The 27,935-nt window shown below is 41.1% G+C and overlaps 7 protein-coding genes across 7 annotated transcripts; 1 reads left to right on the top strand and 6 right to left on the bottom strand.

The window, feature by feature from the left end:
- Positions 1-111: 111 nt before the first annotated feature.
- Positions 112-2,034, bottom strand: BO79DRAFT_236670 (tannase and feruloyl esterase). Its single transcript, XM_025684606.1, has one exon. It carries the CDS (start codon positions 1,945-1,947, stop codon positions 211-213), a length of 1,737 nt encoding a protein of 578 aa, XP_025541316.1. The 5' UTR covers positions 1,948-2,034; the 3' UTR covers positions 112-210.
- Positions 2,035-6,384: 4,350 nt separating this feature from the next.
- Positions 6,385-9,468, bottom strand: BO79DRAFT_262141 (uncharacterized protein; the record flags this gene model as incomplete). The annotated part of the gene is made up of 1 exon (XM_025686558.1): positions 6,385-9,468. One exon carries the CDS (start codon positions 9,466-9,468, stop codon positions 6,502-6,504), a length of 2,967 nt encoding a protein of 988 aa, XP_025541315.1. The 3' UTR covers positions 6,385-6,501.
- Positions 9,469-9,995: 527 nt separating this feature from the next.
- On the bottom strand, positions 9,996-13,587 carry BO79DRAFT_208319 (cation-translocating P-type ATPase). Its single transcript, XM_025682371.1, has one exon. It carries the CDS (start codon positions 13,398-13,400, stop codon positions 10,077-10,079), a length of 3,324 nt encoding a protein of 1,107 aa, XP_025541314.1. The 5' UTR covers positions 13,401-13,587; the 3' UTR covers positions 9,996-10,076.
- Positions 13,588-13,999: 412 nt separating this feature from the next.
- Positions 14,000-14,793, bottom strand: BO79DRAFT_262138 (uncharacterized protein; the record flags this gene model as incomplete). The annotated part of the gene is made up of 3 exons (XM_025686557.1): positions 14,000-14,249; positions 14,343-14,464; positions 14,569-14,793. Coding segments are annotated over 3 exons (516 nt in total), but the record flags the coding sequence as incomplete, so codon positions are not given.
- On the bottom strand, positions 14,761-18,046 carry BO79DRAFT_192054 (peptidase). The gene is made up of 4 exons (XM_025680868.1): positions 17,782-18,046; positions 17,463-17,731; positions 16,934-17,085; positions 14,761-16,853 (listed from the first exon to the last, which is right to left on the bottom strand). Exons 1-4 carry the CDS (start codon positions 17,989-17,991, stop codon positions 15,232-15,234), a joined length of 2,253 nt encoding a protein of 750 aa, XP_025541312.1. The 5' UTR covers positions 17,992-18,046; the 3' UTR covers positions 14,761-15,231.
- Positions 18,047-18,216: 170 nt separating this feature from the next.
- On the bottom strand, positions 18,217-19,149 carry BO79DRAFT_170307 (alpha/beta fold hydrolase; the record flags this gene model as incomplete). The annotated part of the gene is made up of 1 exon (XM_025679523.1): positions 18,217-19,149. A coding segment is annotated over one exon (933 nt), but the record flags the coding sequence as incomplete, so codon positions are not given.
- Positions 19,150-19,312: 163 nt separating this feature from the next.
- Positions 19,313-20,141, top strand: BO79DRAFT_208315 (M24 family metallopeptidase). Its single transcript, XM_025682370.1, has one exon. It carries the CDS (start codon positions 19,389-19,391, stop codon positions 20,079-20,081), a length of 693 nt encoding a protein of 230 aa, XP_025541310.1. The 5' UTR covers positions 19,313-19,388; the 3' UTR covers positions 20,082-20,141.
- Positions 20,142-27,935: the final 7,794 nt, after the last annotated feature.

The following is a 27,935-nucleotide window of genomic DNA, read 5'->3' as shown; positions in this document are numbered from 1 at the left end:
ATACTGCTGTCTGGCAGGAGGTATCTACGATTTATGTTCTACTTTTAAGTGCAGCAGAGCTTGACCCAGATGCAGAACGAAGTATTAATCTGAATTAAAAGTAATCTTCGTCTAAAGTATATACTACATACAAATGGCTTCCTCAACGTCCCCGTTCATTTCCCACCTCCTGATGACGTAAAGTTAACAAATCACCAGTGACTTGTCAGTTTAGTAAATGGGCACCTTGAAGGCGGGGAATTCGTAGTAGAAAGTGTCAGCACCCTGGGTGTCAGTCTCACACTCCCACTTGCTGTTCTTCCAGACGGGACGCTTGGGGAACTGGCACAGGGACTGGACCTCGCCATCGTACTTGCCAGCATCGACGGTAGCGTTAAGACCGGTAGGCTGGACATCACCCTCAACCCACTTGATCATAGTTTCCATGTTATCCTCGGGGAAGGGACCGTTGGGCTGGAGAGTGTTACGACCGCAGTGAGCAGCACCGGGGACCAGGTACAGCTGGTACCATTCCTTCATCTTCTCCATAGCCTGGGAGGTTCCGAGCTTGGGGTACATGATGCTCATGACGGATTGCCAGTAGTGAACAGAGGAAGCAGTGGGGACACTGGGGTCGCTCTCGCCGTGGTAGTGGATGATCTTACCGCCGGTGGACTGGAAGGTGGTCAGGTCAGGGAGGGTAGTCTGCAGAGTATCCATGTAAAGGACCATGGCCTTGTTCATCCAGTCAACCAGGGTGTCGTAGGTCACATTGTTGAGAGTCTCGAGGTTGCTGAGTTCGACCAATTCGATGAAGCGGGTGACGAATTCACCACCAGTAGAGGGAATATCGACACCCCAGGTACCGGTGCTGTTGTCGTAGGAGGTCTCGCCATCCGTGAACTCAGATCCGATGCGGTAGGACAGGTAGGCGCGCTCACCAGCAGAATTGAACAGACCGTCATAGATAGCCTGAGCAACGGCCACACCCTTGGCGGTGACGGTGCCGTTCTGAGCCGGGGTGTAGGAAGTCGAGGTGCCATCGCTGCGCTTGTTGAAGTTGAAACCGAGGGAGGTGCTGACTTCAGCAGCGCAGTAGTAGGGCTCACCGATAATGGAGGTCAAGTTGAAGTCAAGCTGGCAGAGATCAGAACGGGAGATGACACCGTCCTTGCGGCCGTCGAGGGGATCGCAAGCAGCGATGGTGGCGTTAACGATCTTCTCCAACTCGCAGGTGGGAGGGTAGTAATCAAGAGTCTGCTCGACCACACTGGAGAACAGGTGGTTGACCTGCTGCTGGCCGTAACGGAAGGCAGGAGCACCGATGATGGCACCATCGTACTCGTCACCGTAACGCTGGATCTGACTCATACCCTGACGACCACCGTCGGAGCAACCCTCGTAGTAGGTGTAGATCTTCGCGTCGTCATCCAAGCCATAAAAGGCGCGGGTAAGGGGCTTTCCGACAGTTGTCATCTCACCCAGGGCCTTGTAGGCAAACATGAAGATGGGGTCCCAGTTGATGGTACCATTGCCGGAGAGGTTGACCTCGTCGACAGTGGTTCCGTTCAAAGCACCGTAGCCAGCATCCGTGGCAGCTCCGACAGCACCGTACTCAAGACCACCGGTGGAGGACGTGCCCAGGGAGTAGCCAAAGCCTCCGGCTACGTAGAAGCGGTTCTTGAAGTCGGCGGGGCTAGGGAAGCCGTAGTTGAGGACGACCTCATCGGTGGTACCAGTGTGGACATATGAGACGGACACGGCACAGTACTCGGTCGACTCGGAGGTAGCGGTCTTAGCAGTCACCGAGGAGGGGATCATGTCAATACCGAGTAGAGTGCCATTGGCAGGGAGAGCCGACTGGACGTGAGAGACGGTACAGAGGGAGGCAAGGGAAGAGGAGTTGGCAGCGCGGGCCGTTGCTGCCAGAGCAACGGTAGCCGCAGCGGCGCGCGAGTATTGACGCATGGTTTAGAAAGGAAGAAGATACAGAAGGATTGGAGTCCGCAGACGATTGGAAGAGAAAAAGAATGGATATGTGAGAGTGAGAGAAAGAATGAATCAAGCTTGGTTGAAAAATGATCATCTGGGTGGCGATGTGAGGCTATTTAAACTCAAAATCCTCAAAGCATGGACCATCACCCCTGGCCCAACGTACGTCACACCATATGGGCTATGGTTTGAAGATGTTCTTAGACCCGATTCTCCTGTCGAGGTCCACGAATCCACTAGCGATGCCGGACAGAGAACAAAGAGAGAAGGAGTACGTGTTTGAGAGCAGCCTAAAGGCCATAGGCGGATCTCCTGACCGATCCTCACCTTCCCGTGCGAGAAGCTTAATCCAGTTAAACACAGAGCAGGTTCTGGGGCCTTTGGCCCAATGTCCCACCTCGCAACAGGGACTCATGCTCCAGGGACACGTAAGTCTCCGGGCTTAGTCCAAGAACCTCGACCCTCTAAGCAGGCAGACAGATTCTGTTGACACAGGGCTGGAATTTCCAGAAGGTGGGTCCTTTGGCTATCTCAGGCGTAGATGTGTGTTACGCGATATTGAACTTCTTGGATCTTCTTCTCTTTTCCTGGCCTTCCTTGTCAGCCCACCTCTGTAACCTCCTCTCTCTTTCTTTCCTCATGGGTATTGACATTGGTTCGGTTGTACTTCGGGGTTCCATGTCCCTGGCCAAGGGCCTGCGGGCTCAAATAGGCTATTTAGGACATTGGGGGAGTCGAAAGCGAATGCTTACGATGCTTGGGGTTTTCCGCAGAGGCTAGAACAAGGGTCTGCAAGCAGTGAGTGGTGCACCTGCAGGTCCTTGGAGAACCCCGGAAGAAAGCTTAGCAGCAAGGTTACGCGTTCTCGCTGTCTAACCCTTTTAGTCGATTTTAGTGGGTTTCATAACGGGAGCCAAGAGTAGTATTGCAGATCGGCGAACTGAACCAGTGGCACTAATTACTGCACCGGTCAGCGACCGTGGACCCCAGATAAGATTTGGAGATTAGCTGGCCCGGAGGGTCCAGGTATAAAGTATCTAACCATACCCTTCGAGTATCATCTCCGATGGCAAAAGACGATAAGAATAGAAAATCGTGTTTCGTTGAGTAGGTTACCTGCAGCACGTGTTTCGTGCGGTGGAGCCCTAATCTACATGCAACCAGCCTATAGGTCAAAACCAACGCCGTTGACTCTGTACGCAACAATTAAGTTACCAAGGCAGTGGGAGAAAAGATAAGAAAAAGGTCAAATTAAAACCAAATTAACAGAGAGTAGTACGGACTACATTAAGCATGTCCGAGTACCAGACAAGTCCGAGCATTCCTATTTAGGGGCCGAGTGTGATTTCCCGATCGGGTATGATTCGCGAATGTGGCGATGGACTTCTTTCTGCTTTCGTGCCAGGAGATCCGTCAGATGCAACAAATCCTTTATTCACAATTCCCGCACACGGCCCCACCTTGTTATTACCGGCAGCTAGCAGTGTTGGAAGTTACCCTAACAGTGTGGAAACCGTCTCCTATGTGGACACTTTTCCCGTTGCACCAGCCTGCATGATCGGGGCTACATCTAACGCGGGATGTATGTCTACGTTGTCTATCTATAACCCCCTGACATAGATTCTAGTCCAGTAACATGATCACAGTCGCCGCTGATGATGCTTCACTCGTGCCAAGGCACGAGATGTCGAGACTCGAGACATGGAAAACTATCCCGGGTGAATAATTGCCCTTGGCGCAGCATCCATGCCATTCAACGCAAGATCCTCAGTATCATACGCAAAATAAGTCTCTCTATCCTTCAACCCATCGCATGATTAGACGTGTTTGAGAGTGATAAAGTTGGCGTCTTTCATGCTCCAAAAGTGGCCACCGCCGCTCAATTGCCGTAGAATCTTTTCAGTGGGGTGGATAAAGTCTTTTGCATGCGATCCACAGTAAATTAATCCCTCTTCCTCACCATTCAAAATCATAATCACTTGGCCCACTTGACTATGCAAGAAGCGTATCGTAATTAATCAAAACGATCCAGCTACATGGTGCTATGATATCTCAGTAGATGAAGCTTCGTCACCAGTCCATGATGTCCTGGGTTTGGTGAGTCCACCAAATAACCGTTCCGAAGCTGTTCGGACGGTATCCGCAGCTGTGCAACATTTCTCAACCTTGCTCTTTATTTCGGTTGAGTCTCCACTTTGTTGCAGCCACTTGCAAGTGACCCTGAGTGTATGCATCCAAAACCGAAGTTGTCGTCGTGGAATTGGGAGGACTGCAGAAGAGCCCCTCCATCTCTAGACCACAGCCATGTACATAGCTTCTGATGAACTTCCACCCGATTCCTATTCGCTCTCAAGATCAGTCCCAGTGTTCTAGGCACCAATTATGTAGCAGACTACATGGATTGTATGATGAATGATGGTTGTTGATCCTCGATGCTGAGGAGGGGTCCTCCGTTAGATAGATACTGTAGGTTCTACCATACAAGATAGGCAGAAACACATGATCATATGACAAATTAATCTCAGATTCATTCACCAGGCGATATGCCACGAGGGATTCTGGCTGATCGTTCCACAGTCTTCGGGCCCCGTTACGCGTATATAGTTTGCGTAATTCGGATAAAGTATTGTCAGTTTATGTCTGCAAATCAGGTGGTCCTGAAATCTGCCTTGCAACATCCAGCTTCTGGTTCTGTGTAGATACAGGACGTAGCGGTCGGATACCACACTATCCGACTTCAGGAAGTGTGTCAAAGAAGGAATGTAAGCGAAGTACACCCCGTAGAATTGAACTTGTCGGCGGTACGATCATATTCGAAGATCAGTTCTGCCCTAGTGGTCGTTTGTAAGCGTTGGAACATGCTTATAGCTAGATTCGGTATCTAGGAGTACTATGGCCAACTTTGTGGGTGATATATGTTATTGATGGCGAGGAATGTAGCTTTGTGTCTTGTCTTTCTTTAAGAGTACTGACCTGAATATTCCATGCGGTAATTCATCTTGGGTTTTGCGTTATATTAGCGATAATGATGTCGCTGTCGAAGTAGTCATGTACTATATATGTCTGTGTATATACCATAGGTATTGCGCATGTATATATATATATATATATCATTAAATATATATCATAGTATAGATATATCATATATATAGTATAGTAGTATAGATATATCATATATATAGTATAGTAGTATAGATATATCATATGTATAGTATAGTAGTATATATATATCATATATATATGTATGTGCTATACACCACATAACATAAAGAGTACAATGAAATAGAAGATCAGTCGTCCAGTAGATATCATTCTGAACGGTACGGCATCTTATCCTGAATCTTGGATTACTAGATCCTTTTCTTTTTAACATTATTCAAGTTCACTCTACGATATTCTCCCTTATTGTCTAAGGGTTGGCATTGAGCCTCAAAACTTCATAGATAGCGAGATAAATATTTGAATTGAATTGAGAGACTTCATACAAGGCTGTCTGTTAAATATGAAAACATATATCCGTCTACTCGGTCTTCTCTACGCAACGTAAGAAAGCCAGGCTAGAAACAGTCCCTTTCTCAAAGTATCCAACCCTCCCCTCAACAACGAACACCAGAGATCAATCCATTATTTCTCTTGATGCTATGAGTAAAAAGGCATAACAAAATAGACAACAGATCGACATAGCCCAGCCAGTAGGCAGTGCGTTTGAAAGTCACAGCAACGATGGAACTAGTAGACCATCCGCACGTGTGATAAACCTTGTCTTCAACCCCAATCTGAATTCCCATTAGTAATATCCCCCCCACAATATCCGGTATTATCTTCAAATGGTGAATGCAAATCTAAGCCCTGTTTTTCCTCTCTGCATCTCTCACCCGCACTTTGCCTGTCCGGCCCTGCGAAAATACCCCACCCCCTATTCACATTCTAACTCGGCCTGCTTACGACTCTACCAAAATATCGAGTCACCACGGTTAACATCACGTTCACAGATGGTGGTCAAGATGAGCACATATCCAGACTCATAGGAATCTCGACAGAGTATGTTTGATTGTTATACTCCATGGAAATACCTGAGCAATTCTGATCATTTTAATTTTAAGTCGAGCCCACCAGGAGCAGCTGCATTCCCGCTCGAATCGCTCTCCAAGTACGCCCTAACTCACTTTACTGTGAGGATCCAGTTGATCTCGCATTCACCTTCAAGCTTACATGGGATGCGCGTTTTGAGTCAACAGACTCAAGATTCCTACTCTTTTACCGTATGGCATAGTGCTTTGTGTCTGGAAGATACACTGCGTGAAGCACACCCCTGGATGGATCCTGAGATTGGCCCCCCTGAATCTGGAGCCTAACCCTTTCCCACGACAGGCATACACCTTGAGCTCCACAAAACCCGAATTTTCACCTCTTTGCACAGTCCGCTGATCTTCCATATGTCGTATCACCAATCTCGCCGCTTTAATCGCGTATAATATACGTTTCACCCTACTAATTCTCAGATCCAACCCAGCCTAACCAAATCAACCACTAAACCACCCCCTCCCCCCGATCAACAATGTGCGACTCCCCCAACGCAGCCTTCAACACCAAAACCAACTCATCAATCGAGGCCAAAAACTTCAGATACGAACTAATAGCAACGCAATACCTTCTATAACTCTCATCCCGGACCAATGTCTTACTCAACTCCGCAGTCCGATGCTGCTGACTCCATGTCTCATAGCACCGCTTAACCAACGGCGTGGGCAGCCGTTCCGGCAGCGCGGCACCCGCCTTCAGTGCCTGTTCGATGACACCTAGTACGGCCATGACGTCTCCAACGGTGTAGTCGTGCATGAACCCCACTCTTTCCATTAGTCGTTCTTGTAGGTTCAGGGGAAGTGTGGTGGATAGGACGAGCAGACGACCCAGGGCTTGGTTCATGTCTTCGAGGAGGGATTGGGTCCGGGAGAGGGTCTTGCGGTTGAAGGGGCCGAAGCTCATTTCGAAGCGGAGCAGACCGATGGGTGCTTTCAGTGATAGGAGGGTTTCGGCCATCTCGAGAGTGAGTTTCTCCGCTACGGTGGCGATCGGGTGGTCTGGGTCGGTGCGAGCCCAGTGCGATAGGACTAAGGCGTAGTGATCGGATATTGTTCGCACGGCGTTGGACATCGTCTGGCAGATGTGGCGGGTGGCTGATGGGGGTCGGGGGAAGAGTTGCACGACGGTGGCGGCGACGAAGCCCAGGAGAACGGTGACGAGCCGTTTCCAGAATGCTTCGTAGCCGCGACCTGGCAGGCCGTATTGTTGGATGTGGCCGTCGTCGTAGCTGAAGCCGACGACTAGGACGAATGTGGCGCCGCTCATGATGGCTGCCATTGCTAGAGTCGGTGGGAGGAAGATCCGCCACCACATTAGTATAATGGTCATTGCTGCGGTGATTGCTCCTAGTCCGTATGCGTTGCCGGGTCCGTGTCCGGAGCCAATGTACCACGCGACCATGCCTAGAACTCCGCCGACTATGGTGCCGACGAGGCGGGATACTAGGGACAGGGTGAAGTCGGACATGTAGACTAGGAGGGTGGTCTGTGCGGTGATGACCCCCCAGATGCCTTTCTGGCGGTAGAAGAACCCAGCGGTGTTGGGGAGGGAGGAGGGAATCGAAGTTGCGATCGTCACCACCACCATACGGAGAGCGTACATGCCGGCTGGGTTGAACAACCACTGGTAGATCGATATAATGATACGGGTAGTGGGAGTGCGCTGGGGTGTGCCATATCCCCGGCTGATCCTCAGTCGACGATCCGCTTCCCGGGTTCGTTCCTCCAGGGCTTCCGGGTCCGTTGCGGTGTTTCCTGCGGCGGCTGACATTGGAGTGGGAACACTGCCAGTTCCGACCCAAGTCAAGGCATACTGTAACCGAGAAGGGACCCAAAGTCTTGGTTTTGGGCGATTTTCCAACAGCCATAAGATGTGTTCGATGAGGTTCTGGGTTGCTTCGGCCATTGTTAAAATGCGCTCTTCAATGACCATGCCGATGATGATGCCTCGTAGAACATGCACACCGCCCACATCACCAGTCTTGAAATCACCCTGGTCATCGAAGATCTCCGCGTGACTGTTAATCAGTGCTTCGGTTGTTGCGGTGATACTGGATGTGCGGATTCTACGGAGCGTCTCCAACGCATCTCTCACTCGCGTAGTCTGCTGGACCATCTGTGCCTGCGAGGGTGCACGGACCCATCGCCGATTGTTGACAATGTTGATGGTCTCAATGCTGATATCTATTGCATGCGACATGGCTTGTAGAAGCGGCTGAGTGGAGTGCTTGAGTGCCTCTAGTGTACGTGCACGGATGGCTGTCTCTTCTGCATCCTGAAAGGCGTGTATCAGGTCATTACTCTGCTGGATCTGATGGTGGCCAATAGCCTGGTTCTTCTTTTCTCGCCAATCGTTGTTAGATTGGGCCACATCGTGTTGTGCAAGCTTTGCTTTATTCTCCTCATCATGTATCCGTGCGATGTGGAAGTTCAGCAGAGACAGCGAGGCGACCAGTGTTTGTCGTAAAGCCCGCTGTAGAGACTTCAAGTCATCGGCACCCCAATGACCGCGAGACAGGTCGAGAGGAAGAAAGGCCAACAGTGGGTCGAGAGCCTTAAGCGCACCGATGCCCTTACTCTTTGTATCGGCCAGTTGCTGCAGACTTAATTCTTCACCACTTAGACGCTCTTCAGTACACTTCAGCGGCACCTGCCCCAAGCGAAGCAGCTGCTCCATCTTGGTAAGAACAGCATAAGAAGTGGACTGCGGAAAGAAAAGAAGACAACAAGCCGTTCCCAGTCCGATGCCTATAGCACCAGGCTCGATCAAGACTGTGGGTAATAAGGCCGTAAAAGAAGGCAAAGTCGGTCCAAAAAGCAGAAATAGGTCGGTAACAATAATGCTGAATACCTGGGCCAGAGCAAATTTATTATTTGCAACCCGTAGACGAGACATGGCATAGATGAAAGCACATGCCATGACATAAAAGACAACAGTCACACGAGCATCGAGCATGAACCCATCATGGATCAGTTGCTGCGTTACGGTCGTAGCGCTCTGTCCAGACTGACTAGCCTGCGTTACCACTGCCTGCTGCAATTGCTGAAGACGAGCCTGAGTTTGAGAGGAGGGGCGCGCAGCCAGGGCTGCCTTCATTGTGAGCAGACCCCAAGCCCAGCCCAGGCACATCCCAGCCAGAAGTGTCAACGAGGCAAGCAGGTATACGAACAGAATGCCTGCTGGTGGGACTATGTAGAGTACGAGGGCACCAAAGAACGTGGCGATGCCAATGCTCTGTAGGGCAGGCCCGATGAAGATCAATAGTGTCGCAACCCATGCTGCAGTCCAACAGCGAAAAAGGACCTTCAGATCGCGTAGATTGAAATGGTCCAACCATGCTGGTAAAGACCATCGAGCCCGTTCTGCCACACCGGCAGTAGCGGCAGGATTTGAGGATCCTCCCCGAGGGGTCATCTTTGGAGGGTCATCGCTTCTGAGATTATATCAAGCTTGAAGTTGGAAGGCAAGTTGCCAGAAAGTCAGGGTCAGCTCCATGCCGGAATCCATGGGATGACTGAAGTCTGGTTGCACTGGGCCCAATACGACGTCATCTACGGCTAGCATTCCAGTTACCGAATGGTCAACAAAGCCAACTGAGAAATACATATCGCTCGGCGAGGTGGGAGACATGGTTAGGACAATGCTACTGAAGCCATAAATACTTGCGATGTCTTTTATCTACCATTGATGGTAAAAGTAGTGGTGATCACAGCAAGGTCAAGCAAAAGCAGATGATAACCATTTCGGGATATGTTATCACGTGAGTCATTGTAGGTGTTTGTACTGTTTGCATTATCGGCAAAGAATGCAAATCGCACAATCAGGGAAGGAAACCCTTCCCGATCCTTTCCTCATTCGGCTGAGAATCTTTCTGCGTTTAAATGTTCAAGCATAAAATTATGCTAATAAGACTGTTACTCTGTATCTGATGTTGCGTTGCACCAAGACAGTAATGTTATATTCATAAGGAAATTTAAGGTCTACCCTGCGATCAAGTTACAGCAACTCCACAAGTCAACTCATCACCACGCGATCTTCGCAACAGGTCCCCGCGGAAACATGCGCACCAACACCTTCCGCAACTCATCCATGACCAGGACGCCAACCGCCAGACCCAATGGAATGAACCAATACTCCAACGGAATGGAAGCAGTATTGAAAAGTGACTGCAGACCAGGCACCTCCGTCACAAAAATAGCAATCACCAAGGACACGAGCATAGCCAGAGGCAGCCAAGGATTACGCCGTTTAGCGCGAATGGGATCGGCCTGCAGGATGGACATGCGCTTGCTCCGGACGGAGAGGATATTGCCCCATTGCATGATAACCAGCGTGACGAAATACACGCTCTGTCCGACATAGTTAAAGTGCGTAAGCTCGGCCTCTGTGTAGCCGCAGAAGCCGTCGGCGTATTTCTCGAATGCGAATACCAGGGCGTGGAAAGGGATGCCGGCTTTCTTGTACATGTACAGGAAGAACATGATATGGGCACAAAAGGCTTCCATAACTCCGACGAATAGGTAGGATTGTCCGTAGATGCGGAGGTTAATGAGGTGGTCGGTTTTGTGGTTGCGAGGCGGAAGGCTGAGCAGGTCGAATTCTTCCTTCTCCATGATGAGCGACAGCGACAAGAACAGATCTGTGAACACACAGATGATGATCATCAGGAAGGAGCTTAGCGGCAACGGTACGCCGAAGAAGACGTTCATGATCACTGGCCAAATCTCAGACCAACTGCCTGCCGGAAGCAGATAAGCGATGACCTTCTGGAGGTTCTGGAAGACCAGCCGGCCCAGGCGGATCGCCTCCACAATGGAATCAAACTTATCCAACAACACTAGGTCCGCCGCTTCGATGGCAACATCACTGCCTGAGACAATGGCAATTCCAACATCAGCTGCACGCAAGGCGGGAGCATCATTGACACCGTCGCCTGTCACGGCTACCACACTGTCTCGAGACTTAAGCTCCTCGACGATGCGCAGCTTTTGCTCCGGAGTGGTACGGGCAAAGACAATCTCCTCATACTGGCAGATTGAATTCCACTGGTCTTCGTTAAGAGTGGATATCTGCGACCCTTCCACCAGCAGACTACGTCTCGATCTTCCCCCATCCTTCTCAGGTGGCGCTGCGACTGCGGATGACCCCAGGTCCGCGACGGTATCCGGCTCAGCAGTTCCGGTAAAAATACCGATGTCTCGTGCAATCGCTGCAGCAGTCAGGCCAAAATCACCGGTTACCATGAAGAAGCGAATGCCAGCGCGTCGACAGGCCGCCACGGTTTCAGGAATCTCCGGACGGGGAGGGTCGATGATACCAAAGATGCCGATAATTGTCAAGTCCTGCACGCCATTGGCTAGCAGCTCATCGTTGAACTGGTTCGTGCCCAGCGCAGCAGTCGATGCATATTCCCGCTGGCAAAGAACAATGACTCGCTGGGCGCGGCGGGAGAGCTTTTGTTGGAATGCAGTAAACATGTCCTTCGCAGCAGCATCCAGAGGCTTGGCCACACCGTCTTTGGACCAGTACGAAGTACACTTGGGCAGAAGAACATCTGGGGCTCCTTTGACATAGATGAGGCTGTGGGTCGAGGAGGACGGATTTTGGTGGACAGTAAGCATCCACTTGTTTTTCGAGTTGAAGGGTATTTGATGGGTGCGTTGGTAATTATGAAGGTCGGTCTGTCCATCTGCTCTGAGCATCTCAGCCAAACGTAAAACGGCCGCGTCGGTCGCATTGCCATTTACGACGCGTTCAGGAATTGGCAAGGCCAATGTTTCTTGGTCAAAGAAGGCATCGTTGCAGAGCTTGGAGCCTCGCAGGAGGGGCTCAAGAGGTTCTGGAAGGGGAATTGACTTCTGCTGTGCGGTCACTAGATCCTCAACAAAGAATTCCTGGTCCACGAGGCCCACCGACTGCACAAACATCTTATTCTGGGTCAATGTCCCGGTTTTGTCTGAGCAGATCACGTTGACGCAGCCAAGGGTTTCCACTGTCGCCAGTCCCTTGGGCAGGATGTTGTTTGCCTTCATCCTCTTTGCGACGATCATTAAGGTGAGGGCAACGCCGACCGGCATACCCTCGGGAATAAAGGCGACCACGCAGCCCATAACATCGTTCAACATCTCAACAACGCTCATGAATTGTGGGTGGTCAACGCGCAGCCAGCCCACCCAGCTGAAAAGGATGGCTGCCGCTAGGATGACGGTCAGCACCACAATGATCCGTACGAATCGCGTGATCTCCTTCTGGATGAGCGTTGGCTTCTCCTTCACGTCTGCTGTAATGGACGCCAAGCGACCCATGACGGAGCGACTCCCAGTCAGGACAACAACACCAACAGCATTGCCATTGGTGACACCGGTGCCCATAAAGGCGATATTGCGGGTCTCAAGGAAGTTTTGGTCGGTTGCGTCGGTGGCACCCTCGACTTCATCGGACTCTCCCGTCAGAATGGACCGATCGAATCGAACATCTCCCGAGCTTTTGATGATGCGCATGTCAGCCGGCACCTTGTTGCCAATTGAGATATGAACGACATCTCCCGCAACAAGGTCAGTAGCTGGCAGCTTAATCAAGTTGCCTTCGCGGAGAACAAGAGCCTCCGCAGGCAGGAGGCCCAGGATCGATTTCATCACGCGCGATGTCGACCAATCCTGGAAGGCGGAGAAAGATGCTTGCAGGATGATGACGATGATGACCAGGATGGCCATGGCCAGGTTTGTCACTGAGGGAGGATTGCTGAGCGGTTTCCAGCAGATGAAGAAGATAATCACGCCGATCCAGAGGACCGAGCAGAAGCCACCAAAAACATAGCCCAGGATCTTCTTCACATGATTCTCCCCATGGTGTGCGATGATGTTCTTCCCGTCGCGTTGAAGACGAGTAGCTGCCGCGTCAGTACTCAAACCACGGCCTGCGTCAACATTGAACTGCTGGCACAACCGGTCGATAGCAAGTACATGGAAGTCCAGACTTTCGAAATAGTCCTGATCTGGTTTTTTCTCTTCCTTTCCCCGCTCTTTCAGCACATGTTCTGGGGCTGCCTGGGATTCGGAGATTTGAAACGAAAGGGTACGGAACTCTATTGGAATTCCAGCTGCCGTTGGGGACTGGGGAATACTGCGAGTGCTGCGAATGGTATCTCGACTGCGGGAACGTTTGTCGCCAGGGGAGTATATAGATCGAGTGCCGTCATGTACATTTGGACCGTCGAAGGTGATTCGCTGGGATCGGGCAGTGCTTCGCACCTGGTCATTGGGGGTCTCTTTATCGGCTTCCAGGTCCAGGGTGGATGAAGAATCGTCTGGCTGGTCCGCAGACACAGCAGCGGTGGGAGTAGTCATGATGATGCAGAACAAAAGTGAGACAGATGACTCTCGGATGACACTCTCGACAATGTGCAGTGATGCACTGGGTATAGTTCGATTGTACGATGCGAATGACAGATATGGATTGGCTGGGGATGAAGGGGTTGTTGCTGAAAATTCAACAACATCCTCCTGGGAAGCCCCTCCATCTATTTATCTGCTTCCAGGCCGTCATAGTGAACTCGAACCAGTCCCGAAAAGTCATGGTAGGGTGGGATGGCAGTCCCTATATCGTGGAGGGAAGCGAGAAAAAATGAAAAAATGTGTCACGGCGTCTGGGGATGGACAGGCAGACGGTTTCAGCTGCCATGAAGGGCAAAGAGGATTTTGCGGACCCCCAAAGCCATACGAGAGATCAACAGTGTCCTGCTGCTAGTGCAGGGAAGCGGCTGTCAGGAACTGGCTCTGGGAAATCCCTCACTGGCCCTGTGGATCCTGGTTGCCTTACCATGGATTGCTCCGGTCAAGCAAAGCTGGCAGACATACTACTGTAGCAGGTACTCACTGCCAACATGGGGCTGGCGGCAGTCCAGTAAAACTGTGATTATTCTTCCTTATAAGCCCAGTCACCGAAGTGGATGCTATCCATCCACAGGTCTTCTTCGCGCAGGCCAAATTCCATGACGAAACCTGGTACTCAGAGCCGTCTGTGCGGTTTACAAATAATCTCGCACGTGGAGAATAGGTGAGACCGTACTAGATAGCATTGCTGGGTCATTGCTTTGTATCAGCGCTGGGATGAGATCCCTATTGCCGATAGACTCTGTTTCATTTGTCGCCGATTGGCTTGTTCCCGGAAATAAGCATCTCCACGTGGGGGCTGGCCTAGCAAGTTGTAGAACTAGACATCCACCCTTCCAATCACGGTCCCTGTGCCAGAATGATGTCTGATATCGTGTTTGATTTTTGTGCATCAACATCCAGTAGCAATTGTATCCGCAATTCGATTTGGCTGTTTCCCGCATAACTGAGCAATTGTAGCAAGTGTCATAGGAAGCACCCCGTGTTGCCTTCGCACAAATGTCAGATTTGCCATCCTGCTAATATACATTGGTCCATCCTCACTTCGCTTGGTGCTGACACCATCACTGCGGGATTTTCGTGGTCCAAAGAAGTGCAGTTCCGTTCATCTCTGGTCTGTAACCTCGTGGGAGAGGGCAAGCCGTGTTCGCGACCGACCGACGGGTGGGAACCAAATGAATCGCTCTGAATAATCCCGCATACTTGGGACCACGCGGGAGTGCCCACCAAGCCGGCACCACCTCAAGCTCGACTCGAGTCGACTCGCCTCTGTTCCGTGGCAACAGCAAAATTTTGCTGTTTCTTTGTGTGTGACAAGCGGACTTTCTTTCTCCGGACTATGACAAGTTTGTCGCCCATTACCGGGGGTTGTTCTCAATGAGAATTTCCCTCAGGGTTTTCTATGTTGCGTGATTTTGTAGGGCTCGGAAATTCTCGAGTTGCTTGCGCTTGGCTTGTGTCCTATGGGAGGCATGCGTCTTCACTTTCGTGTCGATTACCTTAACGTCTCGCGACTGTTGTCCCTCGGGCTTAGAACTCTTACTCCACTGGGATTCATGTTATGATCGAATCTTTTGTCTGTAGCACTGTCTCTTTGAGTGAGGGTGGCGGTAGTATGCTATCAATGGTTCTAGCTTTGTTGCGCTCTTCGTCAATCCAGTCTGGACTGTGATAGCCCGTCCAAGATAATGATACGCCGAGGTATCTATACTCCAAGAATGCAAGTGTCTCTGGACTGTTCACCGCGCTGTTCCTCGTCCCCTCCTGAAGCTATGCAATCCAAATTCTAATCCAATTTCTGAGGGGTTCTATCCTTCACAAAGGTGATCTTTCTGGCCAACCAACACCCGAACGTAACACCGACCACCTCGCCCTGTACGTCCCGTTGAAATACAACAGTCCAATTCCCCGGTGCTGGCGCATCTAGGCCTCGTGCGCATACGAGAAACCAGATGTCGTCTCCCAGGTATCGCATGAGCTCAGCGGGCCCGTGGCCGAGGAATCCCTTGAACGATCCGTACAGCATACCACCGGCTCCGCTGCATAGAAAGATGGAGTCCATTTCCGCACAATGGTATCGGCCGACATAGTCGCCCTTGGGCGGCTGCTGACCAGCAATAATCCGTGTTGCCTGGATATGACGGTTGTCGTATTTACGGTGGAGTATGAGGATATCGGAACACAGCGTAGCAGTTGCCAGGTCCGACCGTGCTTCAAATTCCTCAGTGAGCTTCAGTGTCTCATCATCACCCGTATACGTAACGATGACTTCTCCTGGTCCCCCAAGGCGAACTTCAACCACCAGTTGTGCCTCCGGGTCAAAGTAAACTCCCGCCCAGTTTGGGGCCGGCATGGAAAGCAGCCCATGCTGGGCAGGGAGACCAAGAGCTTGCTGAAGGATATGCCCAGCTACCTCTGCGGCATCTATTTCGTGATTCAGCATAGCCACAACGGCAAATCGCTCTGTTGGTACTTGGGTCCGGTGCAGGCGATATCCACGAATGGCCCCGCCATGGCCAATTGTCGCAGTCTGTCCAAACTTTATATGTTCCAAGCCATATCCATACCCAGCTGGTGTACCATCATCGAATAGCGGCTCTTTTGCGATCTCTCGATACACACTCTCCCGATGGGCCCATGCTTTGTCCAGATAGCATTCGTACGCGATCATATCCTCCAGGCTGGCCACGACACCGGCGTCACCTGACCATTGAGTTTGGTTGACGGCCGGTATATAGCCAAAAGATTCGTTGCCTTCGTACCCCACACATGGCGGGGGCAACTTAGCGTTGTCTGCGCAGAGGGTTGCGGTTTTCATCCCAGCGGGCAAAAAGAGTCGTTTCGAGAGCAGTGCTCCAAGAGACGTTCCACTAACGTGCTCGACAATGCGAGCAAGGATATGGAAATTGAAGTTACAGTAGGAGAATTGTGTGCCTGGTTGGAAATGGAGGGACTTGGTCCGGTCCAGCGCTTTCTTGGCGTCATCCGCGAGAGTGAATTGCCCTTCCGGTTGTGTGCCCCAGAACATCGACATGGCCCAATAGTCTCGAATTCCCGATTGGTTGTTGCAGAGGTGGTCGATTCGGAGACCGTTGTTGTCGATGAGCTCGGGGGAGACCAATTGGCGAAAAGCATCCGACAGTTGCTGAGGTATATCGCCTAGCTCCACCATGGCTGGTGTGGGGTTACGCTCCAGATCCTTGAGGATCAAACACAACATCTGCTTCGTAATCGAGCATATTGGCATCAGTGTTGAAGCAGTCATGGGGATCCGTTTCCGCAAATCCGCATATCCCCAGGTATACTTTCCGGCCAGTTCGCCATCTTTGATGATGGCGACTGCTCCACCAGGACCTCGATAACGCGAAGGGATTGTTTCAAGTATAGCTTGCATGTTTGGGGACGTGACTGAAATCCAGGTTCAGTATTGAATTGATACAATGCAGTGGTAAGAAGAGCTTACTTGTAAAGGTTATGGTAAATCATACCACGCAGCTTGGAATCCGCAAAGCAGTAACCATACAGGTAGTTGTTGAGATCAAGTGCCTGCTTCTTAAAAGATGGACCAGAAGGGTATCGGGCACCCGTTTGGGAAGCGCCCGGCTCTGGCCGCACCGCGCCCTTACCCAAACCGGCATAGCTATGCGGTTAGTAGTCGTCTACTTGTCGATAAGAGAATCTTAGAGTGCAATTATGGCCAATCTTGGGAGGTAATTGAAATTCGTAAATACTCAATAACAAGCTAGCATGGAAAGGTTATCGTGTATTCTAGAGGGCTGCAGCCGAAGAGCTTTGTCAAAACCATTCACTGTCTGGGGAGAACGCACCATTGATCTACGACCGTCTGAAGATAGTTAACATACTCGCCGCTGAAGGATGAAGGATGCGTACTGAAATCAGGAAACAATCTTAATAGCAGCCAGGATGATGAAACAGCGACATCCACCTCACCATCGTACTCGTGGTTCCACTGGGGCTCTGAGACATGAATAAACCACCAACAGCAGAACATCCCACCATGCCTGTGTTGCCAGAAACATCAGTGCCCAGCTGGGCTGCTTCGAGCCGGTGAGCAAATATTTGTACCCCAGCCAAACCCCTATATGAGCCCCCGCTAGAACCAACTTCCCCACGGTGGATGCCCCGATGACGACTTTTCGTTGCATTCTTGGCCCGCCGGCTCCATCATATAGGATGAACAGTAAATATCCGACCCAGAAGCCGAGCGAAATAGTGAGGCATAGGGATGCGAAATATGGGAGTAACGAAGGCGGCTCTGCTGGGGACTTGATGAAGTTGTTTAGACATTTTCATATCAATGGGGCGACAAACATACCAGCTCTGGGGGAGGTACATAGCTTCGGTAAGCCCAGACGGTGGAGATGATCGCCGTTGTCATGAATGTGAGCCCACTCAAGGTTTGAATGACGGGAGCCGCTGGAATGACGAGGGAGGCCCGTCGACGAGCAGAATGGCGTCTGACATGGGGACTGGCATCATGCTGAGTTGCAGAGGCATAAGATGGTAAGAGGGGCTCAGTTGACATGGCTGCTATCCGGACCGTTGGCCCGTCCGCATATAGTAAACAGAGCGGACGCTTGAGGAGCCGTGGATTCTCAGAAAGAGTGGGGGAGACCAAGTGGAGATGCCCAGCAGCTGGCCATCACATCACATGATGGGCCGGTGTTTGCTGTGTTTGCTGGAACACCAGCCATTGTATTTACATCAGGCATTATTTCGAGTACACAGTGAGGTATATACCTCCTTACTCCCGGGCACGGTTGACTTCGTTCAACCACCATCCCAGTTCCACTCCTAACCTCCCCTCCTGATCATACATGACAAGATGTCCTGCTCCTTCGATTAACACCACCTCTCTGGCATTCAACTTAGTTCTCAGTCTCTCTGCCGTCTCCACCGGGATCCATCGGTCTTCTGTCCCCCAGATAATTCTGACTGGCATCACCTGGCCCACTTCGGAGTATCTCCCCTCGACTGCCTCTGTACTGCGACTGTTGGCTTGCGCCATTTGTCTAATGAAGCCCTTCCGGCCTTTCTCGTTGATAATCCACGGGCGTTTCAACATGTCCATTGTTTCCTTGCTCAACTCTGTATATGCCGCATTCCGGATATATGCCTCGACCATTCCTTCGAACATTGGGCCGGTCAAACTGATAAAGACATCTTCATTTTCGGCCACTGATTTGAACAAAGGCTGTCCGAATGGCCCCAAAGCAACCACATTGATCAAACACAAACTGGCAAATTCGCAGGAATGGATGAGGTGCGCCCGTAAACTCATCAGCCCCCCATGATCGTGGGCGACGACATGTGCTTTATTATACGCCCGAGGCCAGTCCTTTGACCAGGATTGGTAAAGAGCAGCAAATACCTCCGACTGCTGTGCGAGATCTGCATCTAGGGCGACTTCTTTGCTAACCTGTGCCTCCTTTCCTGGGAGAGGAATGCCCAGTGGGCTCTCGCCGAATCCCGGGTTGTCAAAGAGATAGACATGGAAATATCTAGCCAGGGAACGCGCAAAGACGTGCCAAACCCGCGAAGACCATGGGGTTCCATGCACGAAGACCAAAGGTGGCCGGGAAGCGTCACCTAATGAGGTCCAGCGTACAGCGTATTTGTGAGTAGTGGTATGGTAGTGAAATGTTTGAGTAAGTGGAATGTCAGTCATAAGTGAGCGGTCCATAATGCTACAATATAGACTCCGACGCTGTAGATTGTGGTTGTGATGATATTCTCCAAATCAGCCCCCCGGCTATGGAGATGCCAACCCCGCTTCGACGCAATGCGACCGAGTGAGCTTAGCTCCGTTTGTCATCCTTATCTTTCCCTCATCCCCACACCTTTTGGGAGTCATCGCATTTCCCAAAATCATCCCTTGCCAATTTAGTTTCCTGGCCTGGGACTTCGTTGTCGCTATTCAAAATGTCAACATCAGTTGAAAGCGACCGCGCTGCCTACCTTCTCGACGCGCAAAACAAAGCGGTGCAACTATTTGAGGAAATCGAACGAGACCTGATTCGACCGGGCGTGAGTGAAAAGACACTCAGCACTGAGATCCACGAGCTGGGAGCTAAACGCCATGGAGTCCGTACTCACTGGCATAAACGAGTGGTCCGCAGTGGACCAAACACCCTGAGTCCCTTCGCCGAGAACCCGCCCGATCGCATCATTCAGCCCGATGATATCCTGGTGGTGGACCTCGGCCCAGTCTTCGAAGAATGGGAAGCGGACTTCGGGCGCACATACGTTCTGGGAGATGACCCGGCGAAGCTGAAACTACGCGATGCGCTGGACCCCATATGGCACACGGTCAAGCGACGCTTTCGAGAGAACCCAGATATGACGGCGGAGGAATTGTACGCCATCGCCTGCCAGGAGGTTCAACAAGCGGGATGGGATTTCGGTGCTCCCATCGCAGGTCACCTGGTGGGTTCTTTTCCGCATGAGAGAATTCCGAATGATAAAATCAGTTTGTATATCGCACAAGGGAATGGGGATAAGATGATGGTTCCCGGTCGCGATGGGCACATGCGGCACTGGATCTTGGAGATCCACATTCACGATCGGGCGCGCGGATTCGGGGGTTTCTGCGAGCAGTTATTGACGGTGGATTGATGCGATGTGCTGGATGCGCCTAATTATCATGTGGAGAAAACGTCAGCAGACAGGTCACGGATGCCTTAGAGGGCAAATGCCACGATTATGGGGTCTTTCACACCATTAAACAAGAATTAGAGGATATAGGAACCAGGGTATAGAATATTAGAGATATCAGGACTTCTGATCGCATTTATATATTCAGTCTTATTTAAATTACATTGTTACTAAGTAATGATGGTTATTGTATTCAATCAAGATTCCTCCCCCACTCATGAAATGAAAAGGGTACATAGTAGGCTGCTGGTGGAAGTTGCCGGGAGTTATGGCCAGTTATATAACAGTTCCTAATAATTGCTGACTAAGATAAATCATAAGCATTCTATTATATTATATATAATAATTATACTAGTATTTATATATTACTTTGAAACTATATTTAAGAAAATAACAAGAGATTAACTATTTAAAACTTATTTTATAGTTATTTATTACTGTTAAAAGTCTATTATTTTTCTATTTTTAATCTATCTATAAAGAATTATATTATTATTTTTTTTTTATACTGACTGAGTTTTCCACAGATTATTTATTATTATTTTACTATTAATTTACTGTTATTTTATTTTTTTTATATATATTATATTTTTCTTTTTTCTTACTCTTTTATTTTTTTTTTATATTATTCTCTTATTTTTTCTTTTTCTTTTTTTTTTATTTATTTTATTCTTTTTTTTTTTATTTTTTTTATTTCTGTTTTCTCTCTCTGTATTAAAATAAAATAACTAAAATAATAATAAATTAGATTAAAAATAAGCTAAAAGACTTTTATAGATAATATAAAAAGACAGTATTAATATAAAAAAAATAAATAATAAAAATAATATAAAATCTTTTTTAACAAGTAATAATACAGCAGAGATAATTATAATAAAAATAATTATAATATAAAAGCTGGTTAAAAAAAGTAAAAAAAAATTATAAAAATTATTAAAACTTAATTCTGAAGATAATTAGAAAGACTAATTATTATTTAATTTAATTAAATCTTATTAGCTTAAACTTTAGGATTATATAATAAAGAATCTAATTAATAATTAAAAATAGAAAACCGGATTTATCCGGATCTAAGAACTTATAATTAAAAAAAAAATATAAAATATTATTAAATATAATTATCAGTATGTTGATAAAACAGGATAAAATCTTAATAAATATCTTATTTATTTTTTATATAATATAAAATCAGAAAATATACAGAGACTGGAAAAAATATTTTATTAAAAAAATTTTTCTAAAAATATTATAAATATAATAATATAAATTTTAAAAAATATTTTAATATAAATATATAACCTATCACAGATTAATAAATTAAGTGATAATAAAATTATTTTTAAAATAATTCTATTAAATAAGAATTTAAAAATATTTTATAAAAGATTTTTATAGCTAACTCCAGTAATTAAAATAATAGAATTATAATTTATTAAAATATATAAAACTAGAGTATAGTAAGTAATTAAAATAAAAACTAATTTTATAATTAAAAATAAATTAAATATAAAAGAGATTCTAAAACCAGTATCAGATAAAGAATTTTTATTATTATTATTATTATTATTTATTATTAATAATGAGTCTCCAGGTCTGTTAAAAATATAATAATTATAAATTTTAATTTAAAAATATAAACTATTAAATAATTAATAAAAATTAATTTTTAAATACCAGTCAGAGATATTTAATTTTAAAGATCTGTTTTAAATCTATACTTATATAAAAATTATTTTATAATTATTAAAATCTTAAATTATAACTCAGGCAGAGGAGATAATCATAATTATTAAAAATATTAAAAATAATAAAAATACTAAAATTATTAAAAATATTAAAATTAATAAAGATAATAAAACTATACTAAAAAAATCTAAGTACATGAAGAAAAAAATAGATATTTTAAAAATACTTAATAATTATATATTTAAATTAAGTATATACCAAGCTGCAGAGAATCTGTAATAATCTTTTAATAATAATATAAATTTAAATAACTTACTTATATAACTGACATTAGAAGATTATAAAAGAATTTTAATATATAAGAAGTAGCTGGATATCTAAAAATATTAATTTAATAATTATAAAAAAATCTATAGAAATCTATATATTAAAAATTTAATAAATCTTTATATAAAAAAAATACTACATGGTCAGGAACTGAAATTCTAGTAATTTATATATATTAATTATATTACTGAGATTATATAACTTGATTTATTATATAAAATAATTATTATAAATATTATCAGTATTAGAAAGACCTAAAAGACTGTTATATTTCTTTTATATATAAATATTTTTTTAAAAATATATAGAAGGCTTTTACAGCTGATATAATATAATAATTAAATAAATTTAAATATAAACTTACTGCAGCTGAAAAAGATAAATTAGATTTTTTAAAAAATTATTTTATAATTATTATTATTTTATTCCATCTCATCAAGCAGTGGATAGATAAAATTATATTAATAATTAAAGAATTTTAAATATTATTTTATTATAATAATATATACTGCCAGGCCGGAAGCTATATTAAAAATAAATTAATAAAAAAATATAAAATCTTTAAAAACAGATTAATAAATATATATATTATTATAATAATTTTTTATTAAATATAAAAGGCCCGCCACAGCCTCTAAATAATAAAAATTTAATATACTAGTAAGAAAAAGCTATATAATCTAATTAATCTTTATATATTTATAGATTTTCTAGGTAATCTGGGAGAATATTTCAGAATTATTATATTTAATAAAGTTTATTTATTATATAATAAAGGATTAGATATCTTATTTATTTATACTTAGTTATATACTAGATTCTATATTTTATTAATAGCTATATTTTTTTATAATAATATATATAATTTTCTAGAATATATAAGACTTCTCTTATTTTTAAATTCTAATATAAAAACAATATTCACTAATAATTATATATAATAGATTATAGATACTGTTTCAGAGATATAAAATAATTAATTATTTTATAACTAAAAATTTATAATAAAATATATTCTTAATAAGAAAATATAAGATATTAATACTATTTTATATTAGTTAAGAAAATTATTCTAATATCTAATAATCTAGTATATATAAGACTCTGTATTATTAATTAAATTAAATAATAAAATTAAAATAAATATTTCTTTTATATTTAAAAAAGTATTATATTTAAGTTTTAAACTAGAAAAGTTTATAATATACTAGATCTATAAAATTATAAATTATAGAAATATTTTTATTATTAACTAGAAGAAGCCAAGCTATATTTATTAATATATAAATTATTTTTATAAACTGATTCTAAACTTATTATAATTAAATTTTATTAATATAGAAAATAGCCTGCCTGCTTCTATTATTATAAAATTACTTAATATTATTAGATAATATAAGTAAATAATTTATATATATCCAAGTCTAAAGGCAAAGATTATAATAAAAAAGAATTTTATAAAAAATTTTTATATATAGATAAGAAAATATTATTCTATCAATATTTTACTCAGTAATAATAATAATAATATATTATAATTTAATATAGGAGGCCTGGAATAACTTTTATAAAATATTTTTAAAATATATATTATATTATTAATTATTTATAACCAGATATTTCTCAAAGAAGAGAAATCTCTTGTTTAAATCTATTTTTCTAAAAAAAAAGTATATATTTCTATTATATTTACTAAGACTAGCTTAAATTATATAATTATTTATATTAAATTAATAGTTAAAAAAAAGTCTACTATCATTAAATTATTTACTAGAAATTTTAATAAATATATAATATTAATTATAAGTTATTTAGTAAATTTAGCTAGTCTAAACTTATAAAATCTTTATTATAATTTATATTTATTTTTTTTAATTATTTTAAAAGCTGTAAAAGACCAGGCTGTAAGTTAGATACTATATATAAATTAAATTTATATAATTTTTATATATAAGTATTATATACTTAAAATATTTAATATCTATTTAATAAAAAGAAATATGTAGAAAGTCTTATTAAATTTTATTATAATAATATATATTAAACTAGTTCCTGTGCTGAATAATTCAGAAAAAAGATTTTTAATTAAAGAATAAATTATATAAGATAAAGAACTGGTAATACTGGATAAAAATAAAAAATCTCAGAAAAATAATATTATAAATATTAAATTAATAATAAAATAAATAATATATAAAATTATATATAATTTTATAAAGAATAACTGAAGTCTTCACAGTTCCTGATTATTAATTATCTTAATTCTACTAATAATAATATAAAATATTCAGTAAAAAACTTTTACAGAATATATTATAAATATAAAAATAATTATAAATTATTAATTACTCTAGTATTATATTATATATTTTTAATTAAAATATACTAATATAGAATATATACTATAGATATTATTCTATTTAAATTTATTTTTTAAATAAAATTAAATATAGTTTTTATAGAGACAGGAGTAAAATCTTAGTTTTTAAAAATAATAATTTTTTAATAACTAAGAAACTTATATATAGAATAACAAAGAATCTTAATAATAATAATATAATTAATATTACAGATATAAACAGACAGAATAATCTAGTTAATATTTATATAAATAATAATATTTTAAGATTTATTAAAGATACTATATATACTAGTCTAGAGATAATCAGTACCAGTATAAAATAATATTTTATTAATATAAATAATATAAAAGAAGTATATATAAATACAGAAATAAAAATATTTCTTACTAGTAATCTTCACGAGGTACCTGAATAGATATATTAATAAATAAGAATTAAATATAATAAAATTAATAGATTAGTATATTTATTAATACAGATATAAATAATTTTAAAAGTCTTAAAAAACAGCTACTTATACTTATTAAAAATAAGATAAATATAAAAAAAGAAATTATTAATATTAATCTTTTTATATCCTAGATTAAAGATATAAATATTAAAATTAAAAATATTATAATTAAACCAGGACTTAGAATACAGCTTTAATTTAAAAATTATATTAATTATTTTTATTCTTATATTATATTATATTTAATAGAAAATTCTTTTTTTTATATAGTTATATCTATCTTATTCTTATAATAATAATAATATTTATTCTAATTACTAGAAATACAGCAGCTATTCTTTCTATAAAAAATAAAATTATAATTATATTGTAAAAGACTTCTGCAGATAACTTATAAATAATTATAAAATAAATAAATTAAGAAATATAAAAGATTAATAGATATTAGAGATAATATAATTAGCTAGAGAATAAATTAATAATAATATAAAAATTTATTAAAAAGATATATAGAGCAGTATAAAAAAGCTATAAATATATATTTATAATAAAAAATATATTTTATATATAAATATATTTATATATCAGATATTTTAACAGTATCTATTTATTAATATACCATTAATAATAAAAAAATAATATTTAAATTATAGATATTTTCTTGTCTTCTTTTATTTATTTTTATTATATAAAAATACTTAGTAACTAGCTTTTATATTATAGTATTATTATACTAGTGTTTATCTTATATTTCTATTAATACTTAATAAATAAAGATAATAGATATTATTTAAAATAGATTTTAAAAATATTATTTTAAAATATATTAACTAATATTAATTTAATATTAATCTTATTTTTAACAGACTTATTTTTTTTCTTAACCAGGATTTATATAAGAAATACTGCTAGTATCAAGTATAATAAGATAAATAATATTTTTTAAATATTAAATATTTATATACTGCTGATAATAATAGTTTTTAAAAAAAATATTATAATTAGAAATATATCTTGAGTAAGTATTAAAAATAGCTAAAATAAAAAATAATATAATCTAGTTTTCTCAGAGTTAGACTTCTTTATATAAAATTATAAAAAAAAAATAAATAAATTAAATTTCTTACTCTTCTAGAGCTAGAATTTAATTAATTTATTTTAGCTAGAATATACTACTATAGCTGTAATAATACTAAATATTATTATTATATTATTATTATTATAAAATCTCTAAGAAATCTTAGTACTTATTTATTCTGTCAGTAAGTAAGAATCTAATTCTAATAATTAAATTAATAAAAATAATAATTCTTAGTTATACCAGCAGTTTCTATAAGAATAGTTACTTATTAATTATAATAATTTATAAGAAAACAGACTAATTTAATTAAAGTCAGTTATTCTTATTAACTTATTTAATTAAATCAGAGTTTCTAAATCAGATAATAAAATATTTAAGAAAGTAATTCTTTATATATAGTAGTAATTTATTATTACTCTAGATAATAAAAAAATAATATAACTAGTTAAATAAGTATTTCCCAGTCTTTCTACTACTTATAAGATATATAAAAATATAGTAGTCTGTATTTATAATCTTTATAAAATATAAAAAAACAAGTTCTTAAATCTGGTATTAAAAAAATTTAATAATTAGATTTTTATTCTTTCTTCTTAATAGATATAAAAGATTTATTAATTAACTAATTTTATCCTGGTTTACCAGGCTATAATTAGCTAATTTAAATTTAATTAAATATTTAATATCTTTTCTTAGGCCCAGCAGGTATTATTTATTAATAATTATTTTAATTTAAATAAAGATTAGTTACAGTATAAGTAAAGAAAATAATAAAAAATTTTTATAAATAATATTAATTAATATTAGATATTATAACCCAGCTTATAATATTAACTTATTTTATAAATATTAATAAATAATATTTTATAAATACATCCAGCACTGCTTTATTAAATAAATAGAATTATTATTTTATTTTATATATCTTTGATAATTTATATAATTATAATAAATCTTAGAATAAGCTTAGTATTAAGAACTTTTCCTGCTGTTTAATACCTGTAATTAAAATATATTATACTTATTTAATTATTAATATAAATAAACTTATAGAAGATAATTCTACTAGAATATATAAAAAAAAATATCTTCTTCTAGAAAAATTTAATAGATTAAATTATTCTGATAATAAAATAGATACAGCTAGATCCTATTTATAAAAGCCAGGACTGGTTATTTAGAATAAGAATAAAATAATTAAAATTATATTTAATATTAATAAACAGGAGCAACAGCAAAACAATAGAAATAAGAATAAGAGTAAGTATGATACTAATAATAAGTATGGATATAAAAATAAGAATAAGAATAAGCATAAAAATAATAATACTGGATAGAAGCTGGAAGATATAAATAGGACAAGAAAAAGAATACTAGGCTGGAATTTAAACAGATAGACTAGAGTGGTTAACGGCCAGGGTAGGGTAGGTTAATGGAAAAATTTATACCTGCCATCAGGTTAATAGTTAGGTATAAGATTTTCTTATATCTAACTGTAGAATAGCTAAAAATAGAATAGTTAATTATTTTAATTATTCTTAATGCCAAGATCTACTTACTATATTCTTTTAAATCTTAGTATAGATAAGATATATTTAGATTAATAATTATCTATCCTGACTGTTTATATCTTTGCTAATAACTAATATAAGACTAATTTTTTTAATTCTAAAAATAATTAAAAAAAAGAAAATAGCATGCTTTATTTATTTTTATTTATTTAATCTAATATTATCTCGGATAGTAATAATAATTAAATTTATAAAAAAAAGCTACTTTTATAATATAAAATAGTAGTAAATATATATATTTACAGCTCTATTTTAGCTATACACCACTGGTAGATTATTAATATTCTTTAAACTAGAGTGGGCAATGGCCAGGTCAGGTCAGGTTATCAATAATTC

This window comes from Aspergillus costaricaensis (assembly GCF_003184835.1).
Source record: "Aspergillus costaricaensis CBS 115574 unplaced genomic scaffold BO79scaffold_10, whole genome shotgun sequence".
NCBI classification, from domain to species: Eukaryota; Fungi; Ascomycota; class Eurotiomycetes; order Eurotiales; family Aspergillaceae; genus Aspergillus; species Aspergillus costaricensis.
This window is presented reverse-complemented; position numbering and strand designations above follow the sequence as displayed.

What these genes read in the sequence shown, in the direction of transcription:
- BO79DRAFT_236670 (XM_025684606.1), bottom strand. Translation starts at nt 1,947, where the DNA reads ATGCGTCAATACTCGCGCGCCGCTGCGGCTACCGTTGCTCTGGCAGCA.
- BO79DRAFT_208319 (XM_025682371.1), bottom strand. Translation starts at nt 13,400, where the DNA reads ATGACTACTCCCACCGCTGCTGTGTCTGCGGACCAGCCAGACGATTCT.
- BO79DRAFT_192054 (XM_025680868.1), bottom strand. Translation starts at nt 17,991, where the DNA reads ATGTCAACTGAGCCCCTCTTACCATCTTATGCCTCTGCAACTCAGCAT. An exon ending in ATGTACCTCCCCCAGAGCTG is followed by an intron (nt 17,732 to 17,781) that starts GTATGTTTGTCG and finishes AACTTCATCAAG; the next exon opens with TCCCCAGCAGAGCCGCCTTC. An exon ending in TTTCTGGCAACACAGGCATG is followed by an intron (nt 17,086 to 17,462) that starts GTGGGATGTTCT and finishes CTAACCGCATAG; the next exon opens with CTATGCCGGTTTGGGTAAGG.
- BO79DRAFT_208315 (XM_025682370.1), top strand. Translation starts at nt 19,389, where the DNA reads ATGTCAACATCAGTTGAAAGCGACCGCGCTGCCTACCTTCTCGACGCG.